The 20370-nt window shown below is 48.6% G+C and overlaps 1 protein-coding gene across 1 annotated transcript in view; it reads right to left on the bottom strand.

Annotated features, from left to right (window-relative positions):
• The window catches only part of LOC138287528 (zinc finger CCCH-type antiviral protein 1-like), a 118003-nt gene that overhangs the window by 71002 nt on the left and 26631 nt on the right, over positions 1-20370 (bottom strand). The window contains exon 3 of the mRNA XM_069228002.1: positions 11678-11813. Coding sequence (XP_069084103.1) covers positions 11678-11813 — 136 coding nt within the window. The remainder of the gene's footprint in view (positions 1-11677; positions 11814-20370) is intronic.

Here is a 20370-nt window from a genome sequence, read left to right as displayed (position 1 = left end):
AGAACACCTGTTAAGTAATTGTTTCAATGATAAACTGCATCAGCATCTGGTAGACCTAGGACCAATTTCTCCCCAAGAATTGGGAAAGAAGGCGGACCATTGGGTCAAGACAAGGGTGTCCAAAACTTCCACAGGGGGTGACCAAAAGAAAGGGGTCACAAAACCTCCCCAGGGGAAAGGTGGTGAGACAGCCAAAAATAAAAATAGTAAAGAGTCTTCTACAGGCCCCCAAAAACCTGCACAGGAGGGTGGGCCCAGAGCCTCTTCACAAAACAATCCTGGGTACAAGGGTAAAAACTTTGATCCCAAAAAGGCCTGGTGTCGAAACTGTAGTCAGTCTGGACACCAAACTGGAGACAAGGCCTGTCCCAAGAAAAGTTCCACTCCAAACTCCAATCCAGGTAACACTGGAATGGCTAGTCTCCAAGTGGGATCAACAGTGTGCCCAGAGCAAATCAGGGTCCACACTGAAGCTACTCTAGTCTCTGAGGGTGGGGTGGATTTAGCCACACTAGCTGCCTGGCCGCCTAACATGCAAAAATACAGGCAGCAGCTCTTTATTAATGGGACAAGTGTAGAGGGCCTGAGGGATACAGGTGCCAGTGTCACCATGGTGACAGAGAAACTGGTTTCCCCTGGCCAATACCTGACTGGAAAAACCTATACAGTCACCAACGCTGACAATCAGACTAAAGCACATCCCATGGCAATGGTAACTTTAGAATGGGGAGGGGTCAATGGCCTGAAACAGGTGGTGGTCTCCTCAAACATCCCAGTAGACTGTCTGCTTGGAAATGACCTGGAGTCCTCAGCATGGGCTGAGGTAGAACTAAAAACCCATGCAGCCATGCTGGGTATCCCCGAACTGGTGTGTGTAAAAACAAGAGCACAGTGCAAGGCACAGGGTGAAAAAGTAGAGCTGGAGTCTGGAAGAAAGGCCCAGCCTACCAAGAGAAAAGGAAAGTCAGTTGGGAAACCAACTGCAACACAGTCAGAAAAAGAGAACCTCTCTTCTCAGGAAGAAGTTCTGCCTTCTGAGGGAACTGAGCCTTTGGAGCTTGAACCTTATCAGGTTGAGCTCTTAGGCCCAGGGGGACCCTCAAGGGAGGAGCTGTGTAAGGGACAAGAAACCTGTCCCTCTCTTGAAGGCCTTAGGCAGCAAGCTGCTGAAGAGTCCAAGGGCAAGAAAAATGGAACACATAGGGTCTATTGGGAAGATGGACTCCTGTACACTGAGGCCAGAGACCCCAAACCTGGTGCCACTAGGAGAGTGGTAGTGCCTCAGTCGTTCAGAGAGTTTATTCTGACCTTAGCCCATGATATTCCCCTTGCTGGGCATTTGGGACAAACCAAGACGTGGGAGAGGTTAGTCAACCACTTCTACTGGCCCAATATGTCCCACAAGGTTAAGGAGTTTTGCCTCTCCTGCCCCACCTGTCAAGCCAGTGGTAAGACAGGTGGGCATCCAAAGGCCCCCCTCATTCCACTTCCAGTGGTGGGGGTCCCCTTTGAAAGAGTGGGTGTGGACATAGTTGGTCCACTAGAACCTCCCACAGCCTCAGGAAATATGTATATCCTAGTAGTAGTGGATCATGCTACTAGGTATCCTGAAGCTATTCCCCTTAGGTCGACTACTGCCCCTGCAGTAGCCAAGGCCCTCATTGGTATCTTTACCAGAGTGGGTTTCCCTAAGGAGGTGGTGCCTGACAGAGGTACCAACTTCATGTCAGCATACCTAAAACACATGTGGAATGAGTGTGGGGTGACTTACAAATTCACTACACCATACCATCCACAAACTAATGGCTTAGTTGAGAGATTCAACAAGACATTAAAAGGCATGATCATGGGGCTCCCAGAAAAGCTCAAAAGGAGATGGGATGTCCTCTTGCCATGTCTGCTTTTCGCTTACAGAGAGGTGCCACAGAAGGGAGTAGGATTCTCACCCTTTGAACTTCTGTTTGGTCACCCTGTAAGGGGACCACTTGCTCTTGTTAAAGAAGGCTGGGAGAGACCTCTTCATGAGCCTAAACAGGACATAGTGGACTATGTACTTGGCCTTCGCTCTAGAATGGCAGAGTACATGGAAAAGGCAAGCAAAAACCTTGAGGCCAGCCAACAGCTCCAGAAGTTTTGGTATGACCAAAAGGCTGCAATGGTTGAGTTCCAACCAGGGCAGAAAGTCTGGGTTCTGGAGCCTGTGGCTCCCAGGGCACTCCAGGACAAATGGAGTGGCCCTTACCCAGTGCTAGAAAGGAAGAGTCAGGTCACCTACCTGGTGGACCTGGGCACAAGCAGGAGCCCCAAGAGGGTGATCCATGTGAACCGCCTTAAGCTCTTCCATGACAGGGCTGATGTAAATCTGTTGATGGTAACAGATGAGGATCAGGAGGCAGAGAGTGAACCTCTCCCTGATCTTCTGTCATCAGACCCAAAAGATGGCTCAGTAGATGGAGTGATCTACTCAGACACCCTCTCTGGCCAACAGCAAGCTGATTGTAGGAGAGTCCTACAACAGTTTCCTGAACTCTTCTCCCTAACCCCTGGTCAGACACACCTGTGTACCCATGATGTGGACACAGGAGACAGCATGCCTGTCAAAAACAAAATTTTTAGACAGTCTGACCATGTTAAGGAAAGCATCAAGGTGGAAGTCCACAAGATGCTGGAATTGGGAGTAATTGAGCGCTCTGACAGCCCCTGGGCTAGCCCAGTGGTCTTAGTCCCCAAACCTCACACCAAAGATGGAAAGAAAGAGATGAGGTTTTGTGTGGACTACAGAGGGCTCAACTCTGTCACCAAGACAGACGCCCATCCAATTCCTAGAGCTGATGAGCTCATAGACAAATTAGGTGCTGCCAAATTCTTAAGTACCTTTGACTTGACAGCAGGGTACTGGCAAATAAAAATGGCACCTGGAGCAAAAGAGAAAACAGCATTCTCCACACCTGATGGGCATTATCAGTTTACTGTTATGCCCTTTGGTTTAAAGAATGCCCCTGCCACCTTCCAAAGGTTGGTGAATCAAGTCCTTGCTGGTTTGGAGTCCTTTAGCACAGCTTATCTTGATGATATTGCTGTCTTTAGCTCCACCTGGCAGGATCACCTGGTCCACCTGAAGAAGGTTTTGAAGGCTCTGCAATCTGCAGGCCTCTCTATCAAGGCATCCAAATGCCAGATAGGGCAGGGAACTGTGGTTTACTTGGGCCACCTGGTAGGTGGAGGCCAAGTTCAGCCACTCCAACCCAAGATCCAGACTATTCTGGACTGGGTAGCTCCAAAAACCCAGACTCAAGTCAGGGCATTCCTTGGCTTGACTGGGTATTACAGGAGGTTTGTGAAGGGATATGGATCCATTGTGACAGCCCTCACTGAACTCACCTCCAAGAAAATGCCCAAGAACGTGAACTGGACTGTAGAATGCCAACAGGCCTTTGACACCCTGAAACAAGCAATGTGCTCAGCACCAGTTCTAAAAGCTCCAGATTATTCTAAGCAGTTCATTGTGCAGACAGATGCCTCTGAACATGGGATAGGGGCAGTTTTGTCCCAAACAAATGATGATGGCCTTGACCAGCCTGTTGCTTTCATTAGCAGGAGGTTACTCCCCAGGGAGCAGCGTTGGAGTGCCATTGAGAGGGAGGCCTTTGCTGTGGTTTGGTCCCTGAAGAAGCTGAGACCATACCTCTTTGGGACTCACTTCCTAGTTCAAACTGACCACAGACCTCTCAAATGGCTGATGCAAATGAAAGGTGAAAATCCAAAACTGTTGAGGTGGTCCATCTCCCTACAGGGAATGGACTTTATAGTGGAACACAGACCTGGGACTGCCCATGCCAATGCAGATGGCCTTTCCAGGTTCTTCCACTTAGAAAATGAAGACTCTCTTGGGAAAGGTTAGTCTCATCCTCTTTCGTTTGGGGGGGGGGTTGTGTAAGGAAATGCCTCCTTGGCATGGTTGCCCCCTGACTTTTTGCCTTTGCTGATGCTATGTTTACAATTGAAAGTGTGCTGAGGCCTGCTAACCAGGCCCCAGCACCAGTGTTCTTTCCCTAACCTGTACTTTTGTATCCACAATTGGCAGACCCTGGCATCCAGATAAGTCCCTTGTAACTGGTACTGCTAGTACCAAGGGCCCTGATGCCAAGGAAGGTCTCTAAGGGCTGCAGCATGTCTTATGCCACCCTGGAGACCTCTCACTCAGCACAGACACACTGCTTGCCAGCTTGTGTGTGCTAGTGAGAACAAAACGAGTAAGTCGACATGGCACTCCCCTCAGGGTACCATGCCAGCCTCTCACTGCCTATGCAAGTATAGGTCAGTCACCCCTCTAGCAGGCCTTACAGCCCTAAGGCAGGGTGCACTATACCATAGGTGAGGGTACCAGTGCATGAGTATGGTACCCCTACAGTGTCTAAACAAAACCTTAGACATTGTAAGTGCAGGGTAGCCATAAGAGTATATGGTCTGGGAGTTTGTCAAACACGAACTCCACAGCACCATAATGGCTACACTGAAAACTGGGAAGTTTGGTATCAAACTTCTCAGCACAATAAATGCACACTGATGCCAGTGTACATTTTTATTGCAAAATACACCCCAGAGGGCACCTTAGAGGTGCCCCCTGAAACTTAACCGACTGTCTGTGTAGGCTGACTAGTTCCAGCAGCCTGCCACACTACAGACATGTTGCTGGCCCCATGGGGAGAGTGCCTTTGTCACTCTGAGGCCAGTAACAAAGCCTGCACTGGGTGGAGATGCTAACACCTCCCCCAGGCAGGAGCTGTAACACCTGGCGGTGAGCCTCAAAGGCTCACCCCTTTGTCACAGCACCGCAGGACACTCCAGCTAGTGGAGTTGCCCGCCCCCTCCGGCCCCGGCCCCCACTTTTGGCGGCAAGGCCGGAGAAAATAATGAGAATAACAAGGAGGAGTCACTGGCCAGTCAGGACAGCCCCTAAGGTGTCCTGAGCTGAGGTGACTCTAACTTTTAGAAATCCTCCATCTTGCAGATGGAGGATTCCCCCAATAGGATTAGGGATGTGACCCCCTCCCCTTGGGGAGCCCCCTCAGGGCTAGTAGCCATTGGCTACTAACCCCCCAGACCTAAACACGCCCTTAAATTTAGTATTTAAGGGCTTCCCTGAACCTAAGATTTTAGATTCCTGCAACAACAACAAGAAGGACTGCCTAGCTGAAAACCCCTGCAGAGGAAGACCAGAAGACAACAACTGCCTTGGCTCTAGAAACTCACCGGCCTGTCTCCTGCCTTCCAAAGAACTCTGCTCCAGCGACGCCTTCCAAAGGGACCAGCGACCTCTGCATCCTCTGAGGACTGCCCTGCTTCGACGACGACAAGAAACTCCCGAGGACAGCGGACCTGCTCCAAAAAGACTGCAACTTTATCCAAAGGAGCAGCGTTAAAGAACCCTGCAATCTCCCCGCAAGAAGCGTGAGACTTGCAACACTGCACCCGGCGACCCCGACTCGGCTGGTGGAGAACCAACACCTCAGGGAGAACCCCCGGACTACTCTACGACTGTGAGTACCAAAACCTGTCCCCCCTGAGTCCCCACAGCGCCGCCTGCAGAGGGAATCCCGAGGCTTCCCCTGACCGCGACTCCCTGAAACCTAAGTCCCGACGCCTGGAAAAGACCCTGCACCCGCAGCCCCCAGGACCTGAAGGACCGGACTTTCACTGCAGAAGTGACCCCCAGGAGTCCCTCTCCCTTGCCCAAGTGGAGGTTTCCCCGAGGAAGCCCCCCCTTGCCTGCCTGCAGCGCTGAAGAGATCCCTTGATCTCTCATTGACTTCCATTGCGAACCCGACGCTTGTTCTAACACTGCACCCGGCCGCCCCTGCGCCGCTGAGGGTGAAATTTCTGCGTGGGCTTGTGTCCCCCCCGGTGCCCTACAAAACCCCCCTGGTCTGCCCTCCGAAGACGCGGGTACTTACCTGCAAGCAGACCGGAACCGGGGCACCCGCCTCTCTCCATTGAAGCCTATGCGTTTTGGGCACCACTTTGAACTCTGCACCTGACCGGCCCTGAGCTTCTGGTGTGGTAACTTTGGGGTTGCTCTGAACCCCCAACGGTGGGCTACCTTGGACCAAGAACTGAACCCTGTAAGTGGCGTACTTACCTGGTAAAACTAACAAAAACTTACCTCCCCCAGGAACTGTGAAAATTGCACTGTGTCCACTTTTGAAATAGCTATTTGTGAATAACTTGAAAAGTATACATGCAATTGAAATGATTCAAAGTTCCTAATGTACTTACCTGCAATACCTTTCAAACAAGATATCACATGTTAAATTTGAACCTGTGGTTCTTAAAATAAACTAAGAAAATATATTTTTCTATAACAAAACCTATTGGCTGGATTTGTCTCTGAGTGTGTGTACCTCATTTATTGTCTATGTGTATGTACAACAAATGCTTAACACTACTCCTTGGATAAGCCTACTGCTCGACCACACTACCACAAAATAGAGCATTAGTATTATCTCTTTTTACCACTATTTTACCTCTAAGGGGAACCCTTGGACTCTGTGCATGCTATTCCTTACTTTGAAATAGCACAGACAGAGCCAACTTCCTACACATTATGCCCCAGATCTTTGAGAGATCAAGTTAACAGGTGGAATCGAAAATAGACTTTTGTCTATGTTATGCTAGTCCTGCAGTCATAATGGAACTTCAACAGTGCCAACTGTTGTGATGTTAGGGCCATGTGACATAGGTGGAGATAATCAGGGTCAAGGGTCTTATGATGTCACTTCCTGTGATGGCATTAAGATGGAAGGCTATGTAATGTAAATTCCGCTACCCCTGGCATTTTGGTGAATCGACAACCATGCTGTGAAGCTGAAACATGCGGTCTACTCCGCACTAATAAACTTGGATTTGTATTCCTGGGTGCCCCTTCCTTCGTAAGAGGAACTGCTGACATATGACAACAGGGTTATCTCCCATGTTCAGCAATGAGCAGGGGCACCATTGAGAGGAGAACCACAGCAAGCACAGTTAGCATTACAGTTGACTCGTTAACTCTATAATATGGTCCAATTTTGTCATAAAGGGGTAACGGAGACATTGTGTGAGGACTACTAATAATCAGTGAGTCCACTCTCACGGTGAGTCAGTTTCTATGATGTCAAATCTAATTAGCTGCAATAACAGCCATGCAATGTCTGGCCCGTCCTCATTTAAAACAGCCAATCATAGGAGCCGGCGTGCCGGGTGTTGAGCACGCCTTCTACGTATCTACTTATGGCAGTGTATACCCACCCTAAAGGCAGCACCTTCATGCCACTTCAAAAAAAGATAGAGTCAGAAGTCACAGCCAGCTAGCACCTCAATCTACTGGCCTCTGGACTGCCAAAAAGCAGCTTAAAGATTATATACTTGGCAAAAGCAAATAATATTAAAGCTATTTCCAATGCGAAATGGCAGTTTCGGGTTTAATATATAAATTTACAGATCAGTAGTAGCACCCACTTTATTTTGTCAGCCCCAAATTTGTCCCATCTTTAGTAGGTCTCTATGTGCAATGAATTAGGCAAACTCCATGTTTACCTGCAACTCTTTCATGTACTATAGATGACCAAATATTGCGCAACATGAACAGCGTATACTAATATTTACCATTATTTCACACGCTTCTGGTCCAGTTGCATGGATTAGCAATGGACACACAGTTGTAGAGGACAAGGAAAGATTAAACGTTGTGCATTACAGACCTTTACTTCACGCTCTTTGCCGTTTCATGTTATTTTTCACACAAAATGTGTATGCAACAGCTGCTCAGCACCCATGTCACAGCGTACATTTTAGCTAAAAGCTAATGTCTTTGATCATAATCTCTCTGAAAGCAGCTTTCTGTATTCAGCACACTTTCCCATTCTTAGCTGTTACACCTGTTTCTCTTGAGGAAGTTGCCTGTTTGTACAGCTGCCAATGCACCCAAAAATATTTTTACCTGAAACAAGTTAATATTTAAAGGGAAACCTTCATGAGGAGATTATTTAGCTTGTTGTTTTTTGGTATGTGAGAATCCATTTTTGTAACGGAAACGTGTGTGATTCCAAATCAGAGCTTAATTTGAGCTGGTGAATTCCGGTGCTCGACACCATCACCTAGTTGCCAGAACCGGTATCTATAACAATCTGCCACTTGGTGGCGCTGTTTGTGTAATTTACAGATGTGCACTACAGCTGTTTATTAATTCAATATACATAAAAATGACTAATATCTGCTGCCTAAGCCATTGGTTTCTAGCTGGGTATGGAAGAGTCTGATTCGTCACACTTGCAGGAGTGAGATGGCTACTAGTTGAGTTGGTACCGTTGTTGGCAGCACAGGCAGAATGCGTGGTACAAGTTGCAGTGACCTCCTGACAAAAGCCCTGACACTTATTGTTTTAACAAATTAAGCACTGTTCTAAACAAAAAATACCACCTGGAAATTATTAAACAATGGCGGGATCTCAGTCTTACTGAGCTTCGGAACCATGTCACAACTGCATCACGCAGAGCTCGGATCTGTTAGAATGTGTAATAATAGGACTGAGTGGCCTGGTGACAGTATTGGCTCTCTCCATAGGAGCAGGGACAGAAGCAGGCAGAAAGTGCCAAGTTCACTGCGGACTGTGGCTCTCTTCAGGACTGGACTGGAAACCCAAAGCAGCTCGGGCAATTCTGTCCGAACATCCCCCCCCCCCCCGCCAGGTAGTGGGGAGTGGGGTTGTGGTGCGCAAGTGCAAGCTTGCGGCTGCTTTTGTTACTGGGGGCCGATACTGCAGCATCTCTGTAAATCCAGCCCCACCGCTGCAAAATCGGCTCCCACCCTTCCAGCCTCCTGGGAAAACACCCGATGCCCGATACAGCAAGCCCGGCCCTGGCTCTCTTGGAAGAGCTGCACCGACAGATGCTGTGGGCGACGGGAGCGGAAATGAAGGGCTCCCTGTGACACTTGCACGCAAGAATCGGTCTCACACACTTCCACCGTTCTGTAGTAGCTGTCAGGCTCACTCCCCTGTGGCACAGATTCAGCACAGCGTGGGGATGCATACAACACGGAGAGTCAGTTTCTATGACGTCAAATCTAATTAGCTGCAATAACAGCCTTGATATGTCTGTCCCGTGCTCATTTAAAACAGCCAGTCATAGGAGCAGGTGTGCCGGGTGTCGAGCACGTCTTCTACGTATCTAGTTACGGCAGTGTATACCCACCGTAGTGGCAGCGCCTTCATGCCACTTCAAAAAACACACCACGCATAAGTCCCAGTGCAGTAAAATGTGTTGTATTGGTGCCCACCAGCTAGAGCTGGCCTTTGAATTAAATGAGGCAGGAGGGGTCCCTTTTGTGTTCTCTGGTCAGTGCCTGGATGAGCCGCGACTGGCCCCTGAACACACACATCCCCGGACCTCCCCCAGCTCACCTAAATCACCCATAGCTTAGCCGTCTCACTCAGATGATGGTTGTGTTGATGTGTGTTTGCTTTTGCTTTGTTGCTTTTGCTTATGCGTCAGCACAGGTCAGAGGGTGAAAAAGCAAGGAAGGGGGCTAATGGGATTTTAAAAACTTGCTCATGCTATGATATCAAAGGATTAAAACCACATTAAACTGGCAAACCAGATAGAAATGAACAGGCAAGGACCGGGCGGGAGCCAGATGACAAGGGTGCTGCTGTTGGCATAACCTTTATACACACAGCTCCTCGCGCCCCTCAAAATATTGGCACCCTGGGCTTGGGCCCAGCTCGCCCATGCAAAAGGCCCTCCCTTCCACCAGCAACCATTGACTTAAGTTCGGCACTGATAGTACCCCACCCTAGTCTGTCCTTCCCCCTACAGTCCCTCCAGCAGCAGAACCCCACTAGTACCCGCCCCTTGCATGCTCACTCCTGAGCAGACCCCACACCTACCTGCCATCATGCTCCCTGCAGCAGGGTGCAGAAGTGTCTAGTCTTCCAAACATCTCCTCCTGTAGCAGTGCTTCATAAGCCATAAGCGTTATGCGTGTTGAGGACCTTCCTAGGGCTGATATTCTTGTCAGATTTATATAATTTGTTTGCATCTTCTACTTCTTACCTACAATTCTATTGATAGAGGCATAACTTTGCTACCCTATTTACTAGTGTTTATACTTTCTAAGGTGAAAAGTCTGTGAAAGGCTGCATTTATCAAGGATGTCAGGAGTAAGCTGGACAAGATGTGAGAGGGGGGCTTTGGTGTGAAGGGTGTGTCTGTGGGGGACATGCTTCAGGAGTGAATGGTCTGAGGGAGCAGTTGTCAGAAGGAGAAGGGTATGTCAGCTGTCTCTCCTATTCTTGTATTGTTTGTAGCAAAGCTTGTGCTGCTGCTCCCCCGGGCATCTCTCTTATGTGTGTAAGGGAAGTGTCTACCGCTGCAGCCCGTGCTCCACTCATTCAGTGTGTAAGAGATAAAGAATAAAGTACCCCCTGCCATACATTCTAAGGATATTGCAAGTGACCGGGGAGTTCATATTACCTTGACCTTCAGTCTCATCCCTCTTCCATTAGAGGGATGAGACTGAAGGCCAAGTTCCTTTATAACGTTATGGAACTATGTGGTGACTTGCAATATATTTATCATGTATGCCAGGTTTTTTTTATTCTTTATCTCTTACACACAGAATGAGTGGAGCAAGGGCAGTAGCAGTAGACACTTCCCTTGCACACATAAGAGAGATGCCCGGGAGAACAGCAGTTCAAAGTTTGCTACAAACAATACTAAAATAGATGGTCCCACCATCACCTTTCCCACAAATCACTTAAAACCTTAGTGCGTAGCCTTTTCATATGAAAGAGCGAGCATGTTTGCAAATGTGAAAAATAAAAACAGAACCTCTATTGCAAAACTAAGCACATCAAAAACCTGTTAGATATTTATTGTAAAAGGATATTAGAAACAGTTCAATACAAGTCAGTTTTTTTTTTGAAAAAAAAGCTGCAGTAGCTCGGCTTCTAACTTTTCTATAATTATCGAAGAAGTGCAAAAAATAAACATCTTCTTTCTGCTTGTCACGCTAAGCTAGAAAAATGAAGCAAAAGAAAGAAGAGCAACGTTTTATGTTTGTTGCTTTAAACAGCTGCTCCATGGCCTAACCTGCCTCTCACCTCAGCTGCTGGCTCTGGCAGAAGGCACTGTGACGTCAGAACTGTACTGCAATAACTTATTACAGTTGAGTTGTGAAGTCTTTTCTTTATAATAGGTGACTGGGTGCATCACATGTCGCCAAGGAATTAGAGGGGTGCATTTATACAGGGATTACAGAATCCCACGTATCATAAACATATATTTATCCTGTCACACTGTACCTGTTCTGTGGAGGCTGTTGACTATCTTGTACCTTTTGACCAAACAGTACCCTGAGTGATGGCAGCGTGAGAGCTGTCGTCCCGTGGCTGTTTTCCATGTGTGCACTCCTGCTGCCAATGTCATAAATGTCCTGCGTGTTGTATTTAAAATAGATTTAACTCTAGAAAAGTAAATAATTTTGACTTTGTCAGTGTTTGCTGTGATTTTGTACTAGACTAACAGCAGTATCACAATGCAGGCCTTCGAGGCCCACAATGGCCACCTCCTAGGGAAGGAAGCCATGAAAGGTCCCATGATTTAAACAGTGCCGATTCACTGTAGCTTGAACAGCTCACCTCTGGAAGGCAGGAGGGATCATTCAATTGCAGCAAAACCCGCAGCTCCTTTTCATTGAGGTTGCTGATCTCATTGGCCTTCAGCACAGTTCTGTTGCCATCAGAATGGATGTCATGTGAAAATTTACAAAACTTGCTGAAAGATAACACATAGGAAACAGCATTATCACGCAAAGCTCTGAAGGCGGAAGAGAGCATAAAGGGTTAAATCTTGGCGCAAACCCAGCTAGTGCTGGGGTACAGGTGTTGTTTGCACACAATTTAGACACTGGTGTACAATAATGTAGAAAATATACACAAAAAGTATTAAAAACAGCATTGTGCGTATTATTAAACATACAACCATCACTGCTCATAAAAATCCGGGAGTGGAACAACTTGCATTGACTTCTCGGGAGGCATCAATGTAAAACAAATTGCAAAAAACATTTGTGTCTCATTTTACATTAACAGCAGGGTCGAAATAACACTGTCAGAATCATGCTGGAATATAACCTATATCCCTTTAATAAGCAAGATTCTCAAATTTGCATATTCCTTCCATTACAGAGGAATGCATCCAAACATGGCTGGGAGAAACATTCACTATCAAACCCCCCTTACCTTACACAGATATTGCATCCTGGCTTTGGGTACCTTAGGTTTATCAGGTATCACATACAGTGAGTGTGTCCTGCAGGCAATGTCCTGGCATAACACGCTGAAAAAATCTATTATTGCCTACTTAAAAGTTGTGCAAGTGAACTGTTTTCTTTCCGGGATTGTCCTTCTGGGTGTGGTGCTAGATATATTGATCTTTTATGCTGATTCGGTGCAAATGTCACTGGTATAAAAAAGCTCCTTTATTGCCACCTTCATTACACCTGGAAGCCACACCTGCAACATCCAAAATGGAGTCACTAGTATTATTTGGCATTTCTCTCTCCTCACCTTCAACAAAACTATCTGCATCGTAAGAAACAGAAGGAAAGCATAACCCATTCACAAATTCCAGTTATATTGGAATGCATCTACAGCTATCACTTATGGATCTAGCCTCCAACTCAAATACTTCTTCACCTGAAAAGTTAACCTGCTTGCAAACAAGTCCACCTCTGTTAGACTACATTCCTGAACAATCCTCTTCAAATTAAAAAAAGATTCAAACTCAATTTTCTTATAGATATTTCAAGTCTTTTGCCAAACCTGCACGTTCCTTTGACCTGCCTTGATCTGAACGATTTATATTTCATTACAAACACATAATCGATATGAATAAAGACCACATTGTTCACCAAATGTCCAGCCATCATCACCAAACAATTTATATGAAAACCTTGTTCTTCCTTCGACTTTCCTAATTGTTCAACTAAACTCCAGCCCTTGTTACTCACATCTGTCTCCAATACAACATTTTGAGATACTCCAAAAATTGCTCACCAACTCCAGCCCTGTAAGTTGTCTAGCCACCATACTAGCTCCTTTCGTCCCACTATGGACAAGCAAACTATGTCGCATACCATAAACATTTCCTTTAACTTGAAGTCGTCAACCTCTGTAATTCCCTGTACTGAAGAACACCCAGAAAATCGCCTGCATTGAAGTAGAAAAAATCCAAATTACTGGATCTAACTCCCTTACAGTAACCTGCTCATTTGTCAAAACTAAACAAGTCGCGTTCCTTGCGATCATCATCATCTTTTCCATCTTTTTCTTCGGTAACAACAAGTTCCCTTTAGAAGTATTTACCTGAAAACCCAAAATTCCCAACAACTGGTCCAGAACTATGATACACTTCTATACATTGATGATGAAACCTAAACTCTCTAAAAGATGCCTGGTCCACTTTAAACGAATCCGCATCTCACCTTGTTCCTGAGACACTAAAAGTCTGTTGGCTAGACAAGTTATCAACCAAACATTCCTTTCTCTAAGAAAAGCCACAACTGTACATAACACCTTGGTGAAACACCAGGGAGCTGGGCATTAGCGTTGCAGAGCAAACACATTTTATTTAATTCACAAATAAAAAATCTACACACATCGAAAATATAATTTTAATGAGAAGATTGGAGTTTCTCAGAAAAAGAAAGCAATTTGCTAGATTGTAGCATTTCACCTCGTCTTTTCTGCTCTTAATGCATGCACTCTTTGGTCGGCGCATACCAGTGCTTCGAAGTAGGCCACCAACTATGCACACTAGAGCCTGCCTGCGGTCCTTGTGCTGCTACCACGGGTTCCATTGGTTGTACTTGAGCTGCTTCTACAGTTCATGCTAAGGAAACTAACTTAATTTGTAGCCACCAATTTAAATTGTCTTGACATTGACACAGTGTTTTCAATTATTCAGTGTTACATTTAGCTATATACATATGCAAACACACACACATATATATATATATATATATATATATATATATATATAAAATGATACTAATAATTTATTAATCTGCTAATAATAGGTCTCTGCCTTCAGATGAAAAATGCCTTCTGATCCCAACTCAGAGGCGAAGGAATTACGAAGCTCCCATCACTCCTTCCTTTTGGAAAGGTGCTAAGAAGACTACTTTTTAATAACTCTCTTCAGGTCCTCCACACTGCTTAATTGCCTATTTTGGTCTTTGGCACTTTGTGAGAATGACAATAATGGTGACAGTCAAGGACCCCCTGAGCAGGTGCCACAGTCCCTCGGCACACCTGTTCCAACTACTGCCTCTTGTATGACAATGTTATAGACACTTTTCCAGGCAGCTTTTAGCCCCTCTCCTTGTTTTCATGCTAACATGCTATGTGTTTATTTTCAGTAATAAAGCTATAACTCACTTATACTTGAGAGGGGCTAACTTACTTATAGCAGAATTCCGTATAGGACTGTGAATTAGGAGATACAATACGTACCCCGGAGAAAAGTGTCTGGTGCAGTGTATCGCGTGGCGTTGATGAACGCTCAGTGGAGGGGTCTCTGGGGGGGAGGGAGGGGGGGGGGTGCATGTGAAGACACTATTGCTTCATTGTTCTTGCAGCCACTGACGGGGGCGGGACGTGGGACGGCGCGAGGTCTCATTTTTAACAGTCGCTTTAACACGTTACGTTGAAGTGGGGCTTTGGGGGGGCCCGCGGAGAGAGAGACTCGCTCTAGTCTCTCCGCGGGTCTTTTCGGGACTGCAGGAAGTGGCGCGGGTGCGCCGTGATTGGGGGACAGGTGAGTAGGGGTGGGTTTAGGGAGGGGATAAAAGGGTTTGGAGGGGTGGGGTCGGCCTCTTTCCGGGCCGACCATTAGAGGGGAAAGGTGTTGAGGTGGAGCGGCAGGTTAGGAGACGGCGAGGGCAGGTTGGGGCCCAATTCAGGCGAGTACAGGGAGCTTTTAGGCAGGGTCCGGTGCATCTGCAACCGGTAAGGGGTGGGGTGGGCGTTCAGGGAGGCATATAGTGGTTGCGCGGGGGCCGGGCAGGCAAATTAGTAGGCGGCGTCCCGCCGGCATTTAGGACACGCGCGGCCTGGGCCGCGCCCCCCCCCCCGGGCGCTCCCGACAGTCCCCGGAACCCGGGAGACTGTTTCTCCGGCACGAAGACAGGGACAGGAGGGCACAGGCGCGCGTTGGCCTGCAGGGGTTCCCGCGTGTTTTCGCCGCATAGCGCCGGAGACGTGTCAATTTCTTCGGGAGGCCGCGAGGCGGCATTCCAGCTGGGGCCTTCACACAGGTACCACGCGGTTGCTGACAGACGAGGCCACACAGCTGCAGCGCCTGGGCGGGCCTGCCAAAAAATTTTAAAGAACCGGGAGGCGTATCAAGGTGGGGGGGGGGCTAGACACACGGGGCAAAAAGGGTGTGGGGGCCACATAGGAGGCGGTAAGGCCCACAGCAGCAAGGGCCTTCGTGGAGGATAATTAAAATATAATATATATATAAAAAAAAAAAAATAAAAAAAAAAACAATTCTTTATATTTTCAAATAGGGGGTGTACAGGGCAAGGCATAGGGGGACATGGCTAACGTTCCTGATGCGGAGGCTGTCAGGGCAGCACTCCGGGTACTGGGCGAGGCTGGGAGGGCTGATTTGCTTAGGCCCGGGGTATTGGAGCAGGCTTGGGTGGGCATGACACGCCCAACACGGGCTGCGTCAAGCGGGGTAGCGGCGGCAATCGCAGCATGCGATTCTCAGGATTCAGAAGGGGACACAGAGGAAGTACCAGTGAGACAGGAACGGGCCACAGAGGTACGGCCCGAGACTCCTAACGTATTGAGCCCGCTAATGTTTGGGGGGGAGACCCAGGGCACTCAGGACCAGGGCGCAGGCGATACGGGAGCAGGCGGCGCAGGCCCGGCACGCGGGGGGCCCCCAGGCAGGCCAGGGGATGACATGGCAGGGCAAACCCCGGGGCAACAGGGGGTCGGGACCGAACAGCCAGCGCCGGGGCCCAGTGGGTTGCAGGCCCCATTGGATTTGTCACGCCCTAAGAGCGGGAGTGCATTACACATGGGCCATGGGCCGCCAGCCAAGAAAAGAGGCAAATACTTGGGGAGACCCAGGGCAGGGGCGGGCCGGGTCAAACCAGCCCCACGCCAGGCGAAGTTACCTAAGCAATCCGGGGAGGTGATTATGGAGGGGGGGCTACACGGACCTGCCCCCCAGGCGAGGTGGAACCAGTCAGAAACATGGGATTTAGAAGCCAGAATTCGCGAACAGCGTAGGGCTGTGGCTGAAACCGAGGCCAGATGGACGCAGTTATGCAAAGACAGGGAGGAGCTAGGGAGGCGACGCGAGGGTACCAAAACAGTTAAAGAGGTCACAGACACGAAGGGGGTACAGGCAGCAGGGGTTAGCAAAGGTAGCTGGGTTTGGATACCACAGGCAGGAGAAGGTAGGTTCCAGGAGGCTTGTGCGGCCGAGGGGCAGGTTGGCTTGGAAAGCCCCAGTGGTTCAGGCGGCCACATGGGGAGAGGCAGCACAAGGTCAACGTCGGAGGTTGGCAAGAAAAAGGGGACACCAACGGGGTGCAATACGGCCCAAGCGCGTTGGAACGAAGCAATAGAGGGGTCTACGGCGGCCTTCTCTACATCGCGGGAACGGGGACATCAGCAGGTTGGCGGACGCCATGTGGGCCAAAGTACAATAGAGCTACCGTCAAACAAACCTCAAGGGTATATGGAAAACAAAAGAGGCGGGGAAGAGGATGATGAGTTGGAATTGGACTATGACGAAGATGAAGGAGAGTGGGAAGATGGGGAAGTGCGTGAGGAGGAAGGGAGCGAGGTTAAGAGAGGGGGGGGGCGGGGGCGCAAGTGCGGCGCAACCCCTGCCTCTGCTTTTCTTTTTCAGGACGACGTCATGGCGGAAGGGCCGTCAAGTGTAAGGCTATCGAGGCCACGTGGCGGAATGACGAGGCGAGCGCCGCGTTATGGGGATGAACCAATTGGAGGTAAGGGGAGATGGTGGTCAGTTTGGGGTGACGGGGGAGTAGCTAGTAAGGTTACGCGCACGAGCAAATCAATAGGTGTGGGAGATGGGTCAGTTTTGGATAACCCGGGGGAGGTCGTAGCACAGAAGGGCGACATGAACAAGGATAAAGAGACGGCAGCCACCAGTACTACAACGGCGGTTAGCCCGCCCATTGGGGAGAGCAAGAACGCCGAGGACAAAGAAGGGGGAGCGCACAAGAAGCGCCTGCCGTACATGGGTTTGGCCATGCCTTTAGGGTCTCATGTCGCGGAAAAAACTAAGACAAAGATATGGAAACATGAATATGTTGACGTTTTCAAACTACTACATAGGGACATACAAGCCAAAGAAGGCTCCAAGGAGGAGGAGTGGGAGTTAGCACGCAGGCCTAGGGTGCCCATTACCATGGACAATTGGACATCTGCCTTTTTGATTTTCGCTAGCATATACTGCGAAAAATACCCAGACCGGGCCATCGCGCTCTTTAAGTACATGGATATCATTAGGAAGGCTCAGATGCATTTTGGGGGTTTCGCATGGCTAAGTTATGACGAGGAGTTTAGAGCCCGGGTGAGCATCAATCCCGAGAAACCATGGGGGGACGTAGACCCAGAATTATGGATGCAATGGATGGCATCAGCACATACAGCGGCATCCACTCATACGGCGAGCGGGTTGCCTGTAACATATAAGCCCTTTCAGGCGCGCCCCGCTCTGGGAGGGGCGGGAAATAATACAAAAACGCAGGCGAGTAACACAGGGGCTTGTTGGAATTTCAACAAGGGTTTCTGTTCAAGGGCTCAGTGTAGGTTCAAACATGACTGCTCCAAGTGCGGGGGTCGTCATCCAGTCATACACTGTTTCTCCCTCAACAGCCCGGCAGAGCAATGGAGGGCGTCAAGAGGAAGGGGCTCACAAGGTGCTCCTACGCCAAAAGGGGCCTACGCCAGTTAGATTAGATGTATTGTTGCCATGGCTGCGCAAATACCCAGACAAGAATAGGGCCAGACAATTGGAATGGGGTTTTCGAGAAGGTTTTAGGGTAGGTTATCAAGGTCCTCGGCAGAGGCGATGGGCAGATAATTTACGGTCTGCAAACGAACAGCCGCAAGTAATACGCGACAAAATAGACAAAGAGGTGACACTTGGGAGAATAGCAGGTCCATTTTTCGACTGGCCAACGGATCATTTAATGATATCCCCATTAGGAGTAGTTCCCAAGAAAGCGCCAGGCGAATTTCGGCTGATACATCATCTGTCATGGCCTGAAGGGGCGTCGGTAAATGATTTTATCGCACAGGAAGATACCAGAGTAATTTACGCGTCGGTGGATGACGCAGTGAAATTAGTCCTGAGGTGCGGGTTAAAAGCGGAAATGGCGAAATGTGATATACAATCGGCTTTCCGTTTGTTACCAATTCACCCAGCAGATTTTGACCTCCTAGGCATGCAGTTAGATGGAGCCATATATGTAGACAGGGTCCTACCTATGGGTTGCGCGATATCATGCGCGCTATTCGAAACTTTCAGTACCTTTCTGCAGTGGGTTTTTGTGAAAACAAGCGGCCACAAAGCAGTGACACACTATCTGGATGATTTTCTTTTTGTAGGGGAGGCGACATCCGGGACATGTGGGCTGGCTTTGGGAGCCTTTCAGAGATTGATGCAGCAGACAGGAGTGCCGTTGGCACCGGAAAAGACAGAGGGCCCGCTGTCAATCATGACCTTTTTGGGCATAGAGCTAGATGCGGAGTTAATGGTAGCAAGACTGCCAGCAGCAAAAGTGAAGGAAATCCTAGAATGCTTAGCAGTTGTGCGAACGCTGCACAAAATGGAGTTACGGACTGCACAAAAACTACTAGGCTATCTCAATTTTGCATGTAGAGTGGTGAGGGGAGGACGTGCTTTTTGTAGAAGACTTGGGCTGTCCATGTCAGGGGCAGTGTTACCTCACCATAGGATAAGAGTTTCTTTGGCCCTGAGGGAGGACATAAAGGTATGGGAGATGTTCCTGAGGAAGTTTAATGGGGTACCAATGTCTTTTGGAGATGTGGACACAGTGTGGCAAGTTCAAATATTTTCAGACGCAGCAGGCGCGTCGGGTTTTGGCATTTACTGGGATGGGAGGTGGTGCGCGGAGTCATGGCCCAAACAGTGGTTGCAACAAGGAAGGAGTATTGCGTTCCTGGAGTTTTTTCCTTTGTTAGTGGCACTGGCAGTCTGGGGACGGGAACTGGCCAATCGGACGGTAGTTTTCCAAGTGGACAATATGACAGTAGTTGAATTGGTGAACAGACAGAAAGCCAGAGATCTAAGAGTGTTGCGCTTGCTGCGTCAATTCATGCTGCAATGTCTATCTCTCAATGTTATCTTTAAAGCTGCACACATACCAGGGGTATACAACGAGATTGCAGACTCCCTATCTCGTTCACAGTGGCGGCGTTTTCGCGACCTGGCGCCAGGAGCGGAGCAGTCCAAGACTACGGTCCCGGCAGACATTTGGGAGTGGGGGGCATGATGATCTCGGGGCTGGTGGAGATGTCTTTGGCAGTCTCTACGCGGCGAAGTTACAGGCTGGCATGGTTGGACTTTCAATCTTTTGAAGAGTTTAAGGGCAATTTCTGGGCTCAGAGGTCTGAGTGTTTAGAAGCACGGGCTTTACGCTTTGTGCTGTACTTGATTAAGGGAGGGCTATCCCCGGCCACGATAGGCGGGAAATTAGCAGGAGTTTCATTTTATGGGAAGCTTTTCTTTGGTACGGATCCAGCAAGGAATGATTTGTTGGGAAAAATGTTGAAAGGATGGGGCAGGGTTAGGGCCGGGGAGGGAACTAAGGCAAGAGAGCCCATTACATTTGGGATACTGAAAGAACTTTTGCATGTTTTGCCAGTATGTTGCACGGATGAACACGAGGTAGGACTTTTCAGGTTGTGTATGGTCTGGATGTTTTTCGGGGCTTTTAGGGTATCTGAATTACTAGGCATAGGCAAGGACTGTGGTGTGAAGGAGAGGGAGATCTGCTTGCATCAAGGGAGATTGGGCATATGGCTCAGGAAGTCCAAGACGGACCAGCTAGGAAAAGGGAAGTGGGTATGGTTGGAGAAAGGAGGTGATGAGTTAGCATGCCCAGTGAAGGAGTGGATGGTTTTCAAACAAAAGTGGGGGCAGGCAGGGGAAGCAGGGGTGTTTGTACATGCATCGGGAAAGAAACTCACTAGCTATCAGTTGCTACAGGTTTTGAGGATGGCTTTGGGCCGGACTGGGCGACAAGCAG

The sequence above is a fragment of the Pleurodeles waltl genome, chromosome 4_1, assembly GCF_031143425.1.
Source record: "Pleurodeles waltl isolate 20211129_DDA chromosome 4_1, aPleWal1.hap1.20221129, whole genome shotgun sequence".
Taxonomy (NCBI): Eukaryota; Metazoa; Chordata; class Amphibia; order Caudata; family Salamandridae; genus Pleurodeles; species Pleurodeles waltl.
The sequence above is the reverse complement of the archived record's forward strand: the minus strand, read 5'-3'. Positions and strand labels throughout refer to the sequence as shown.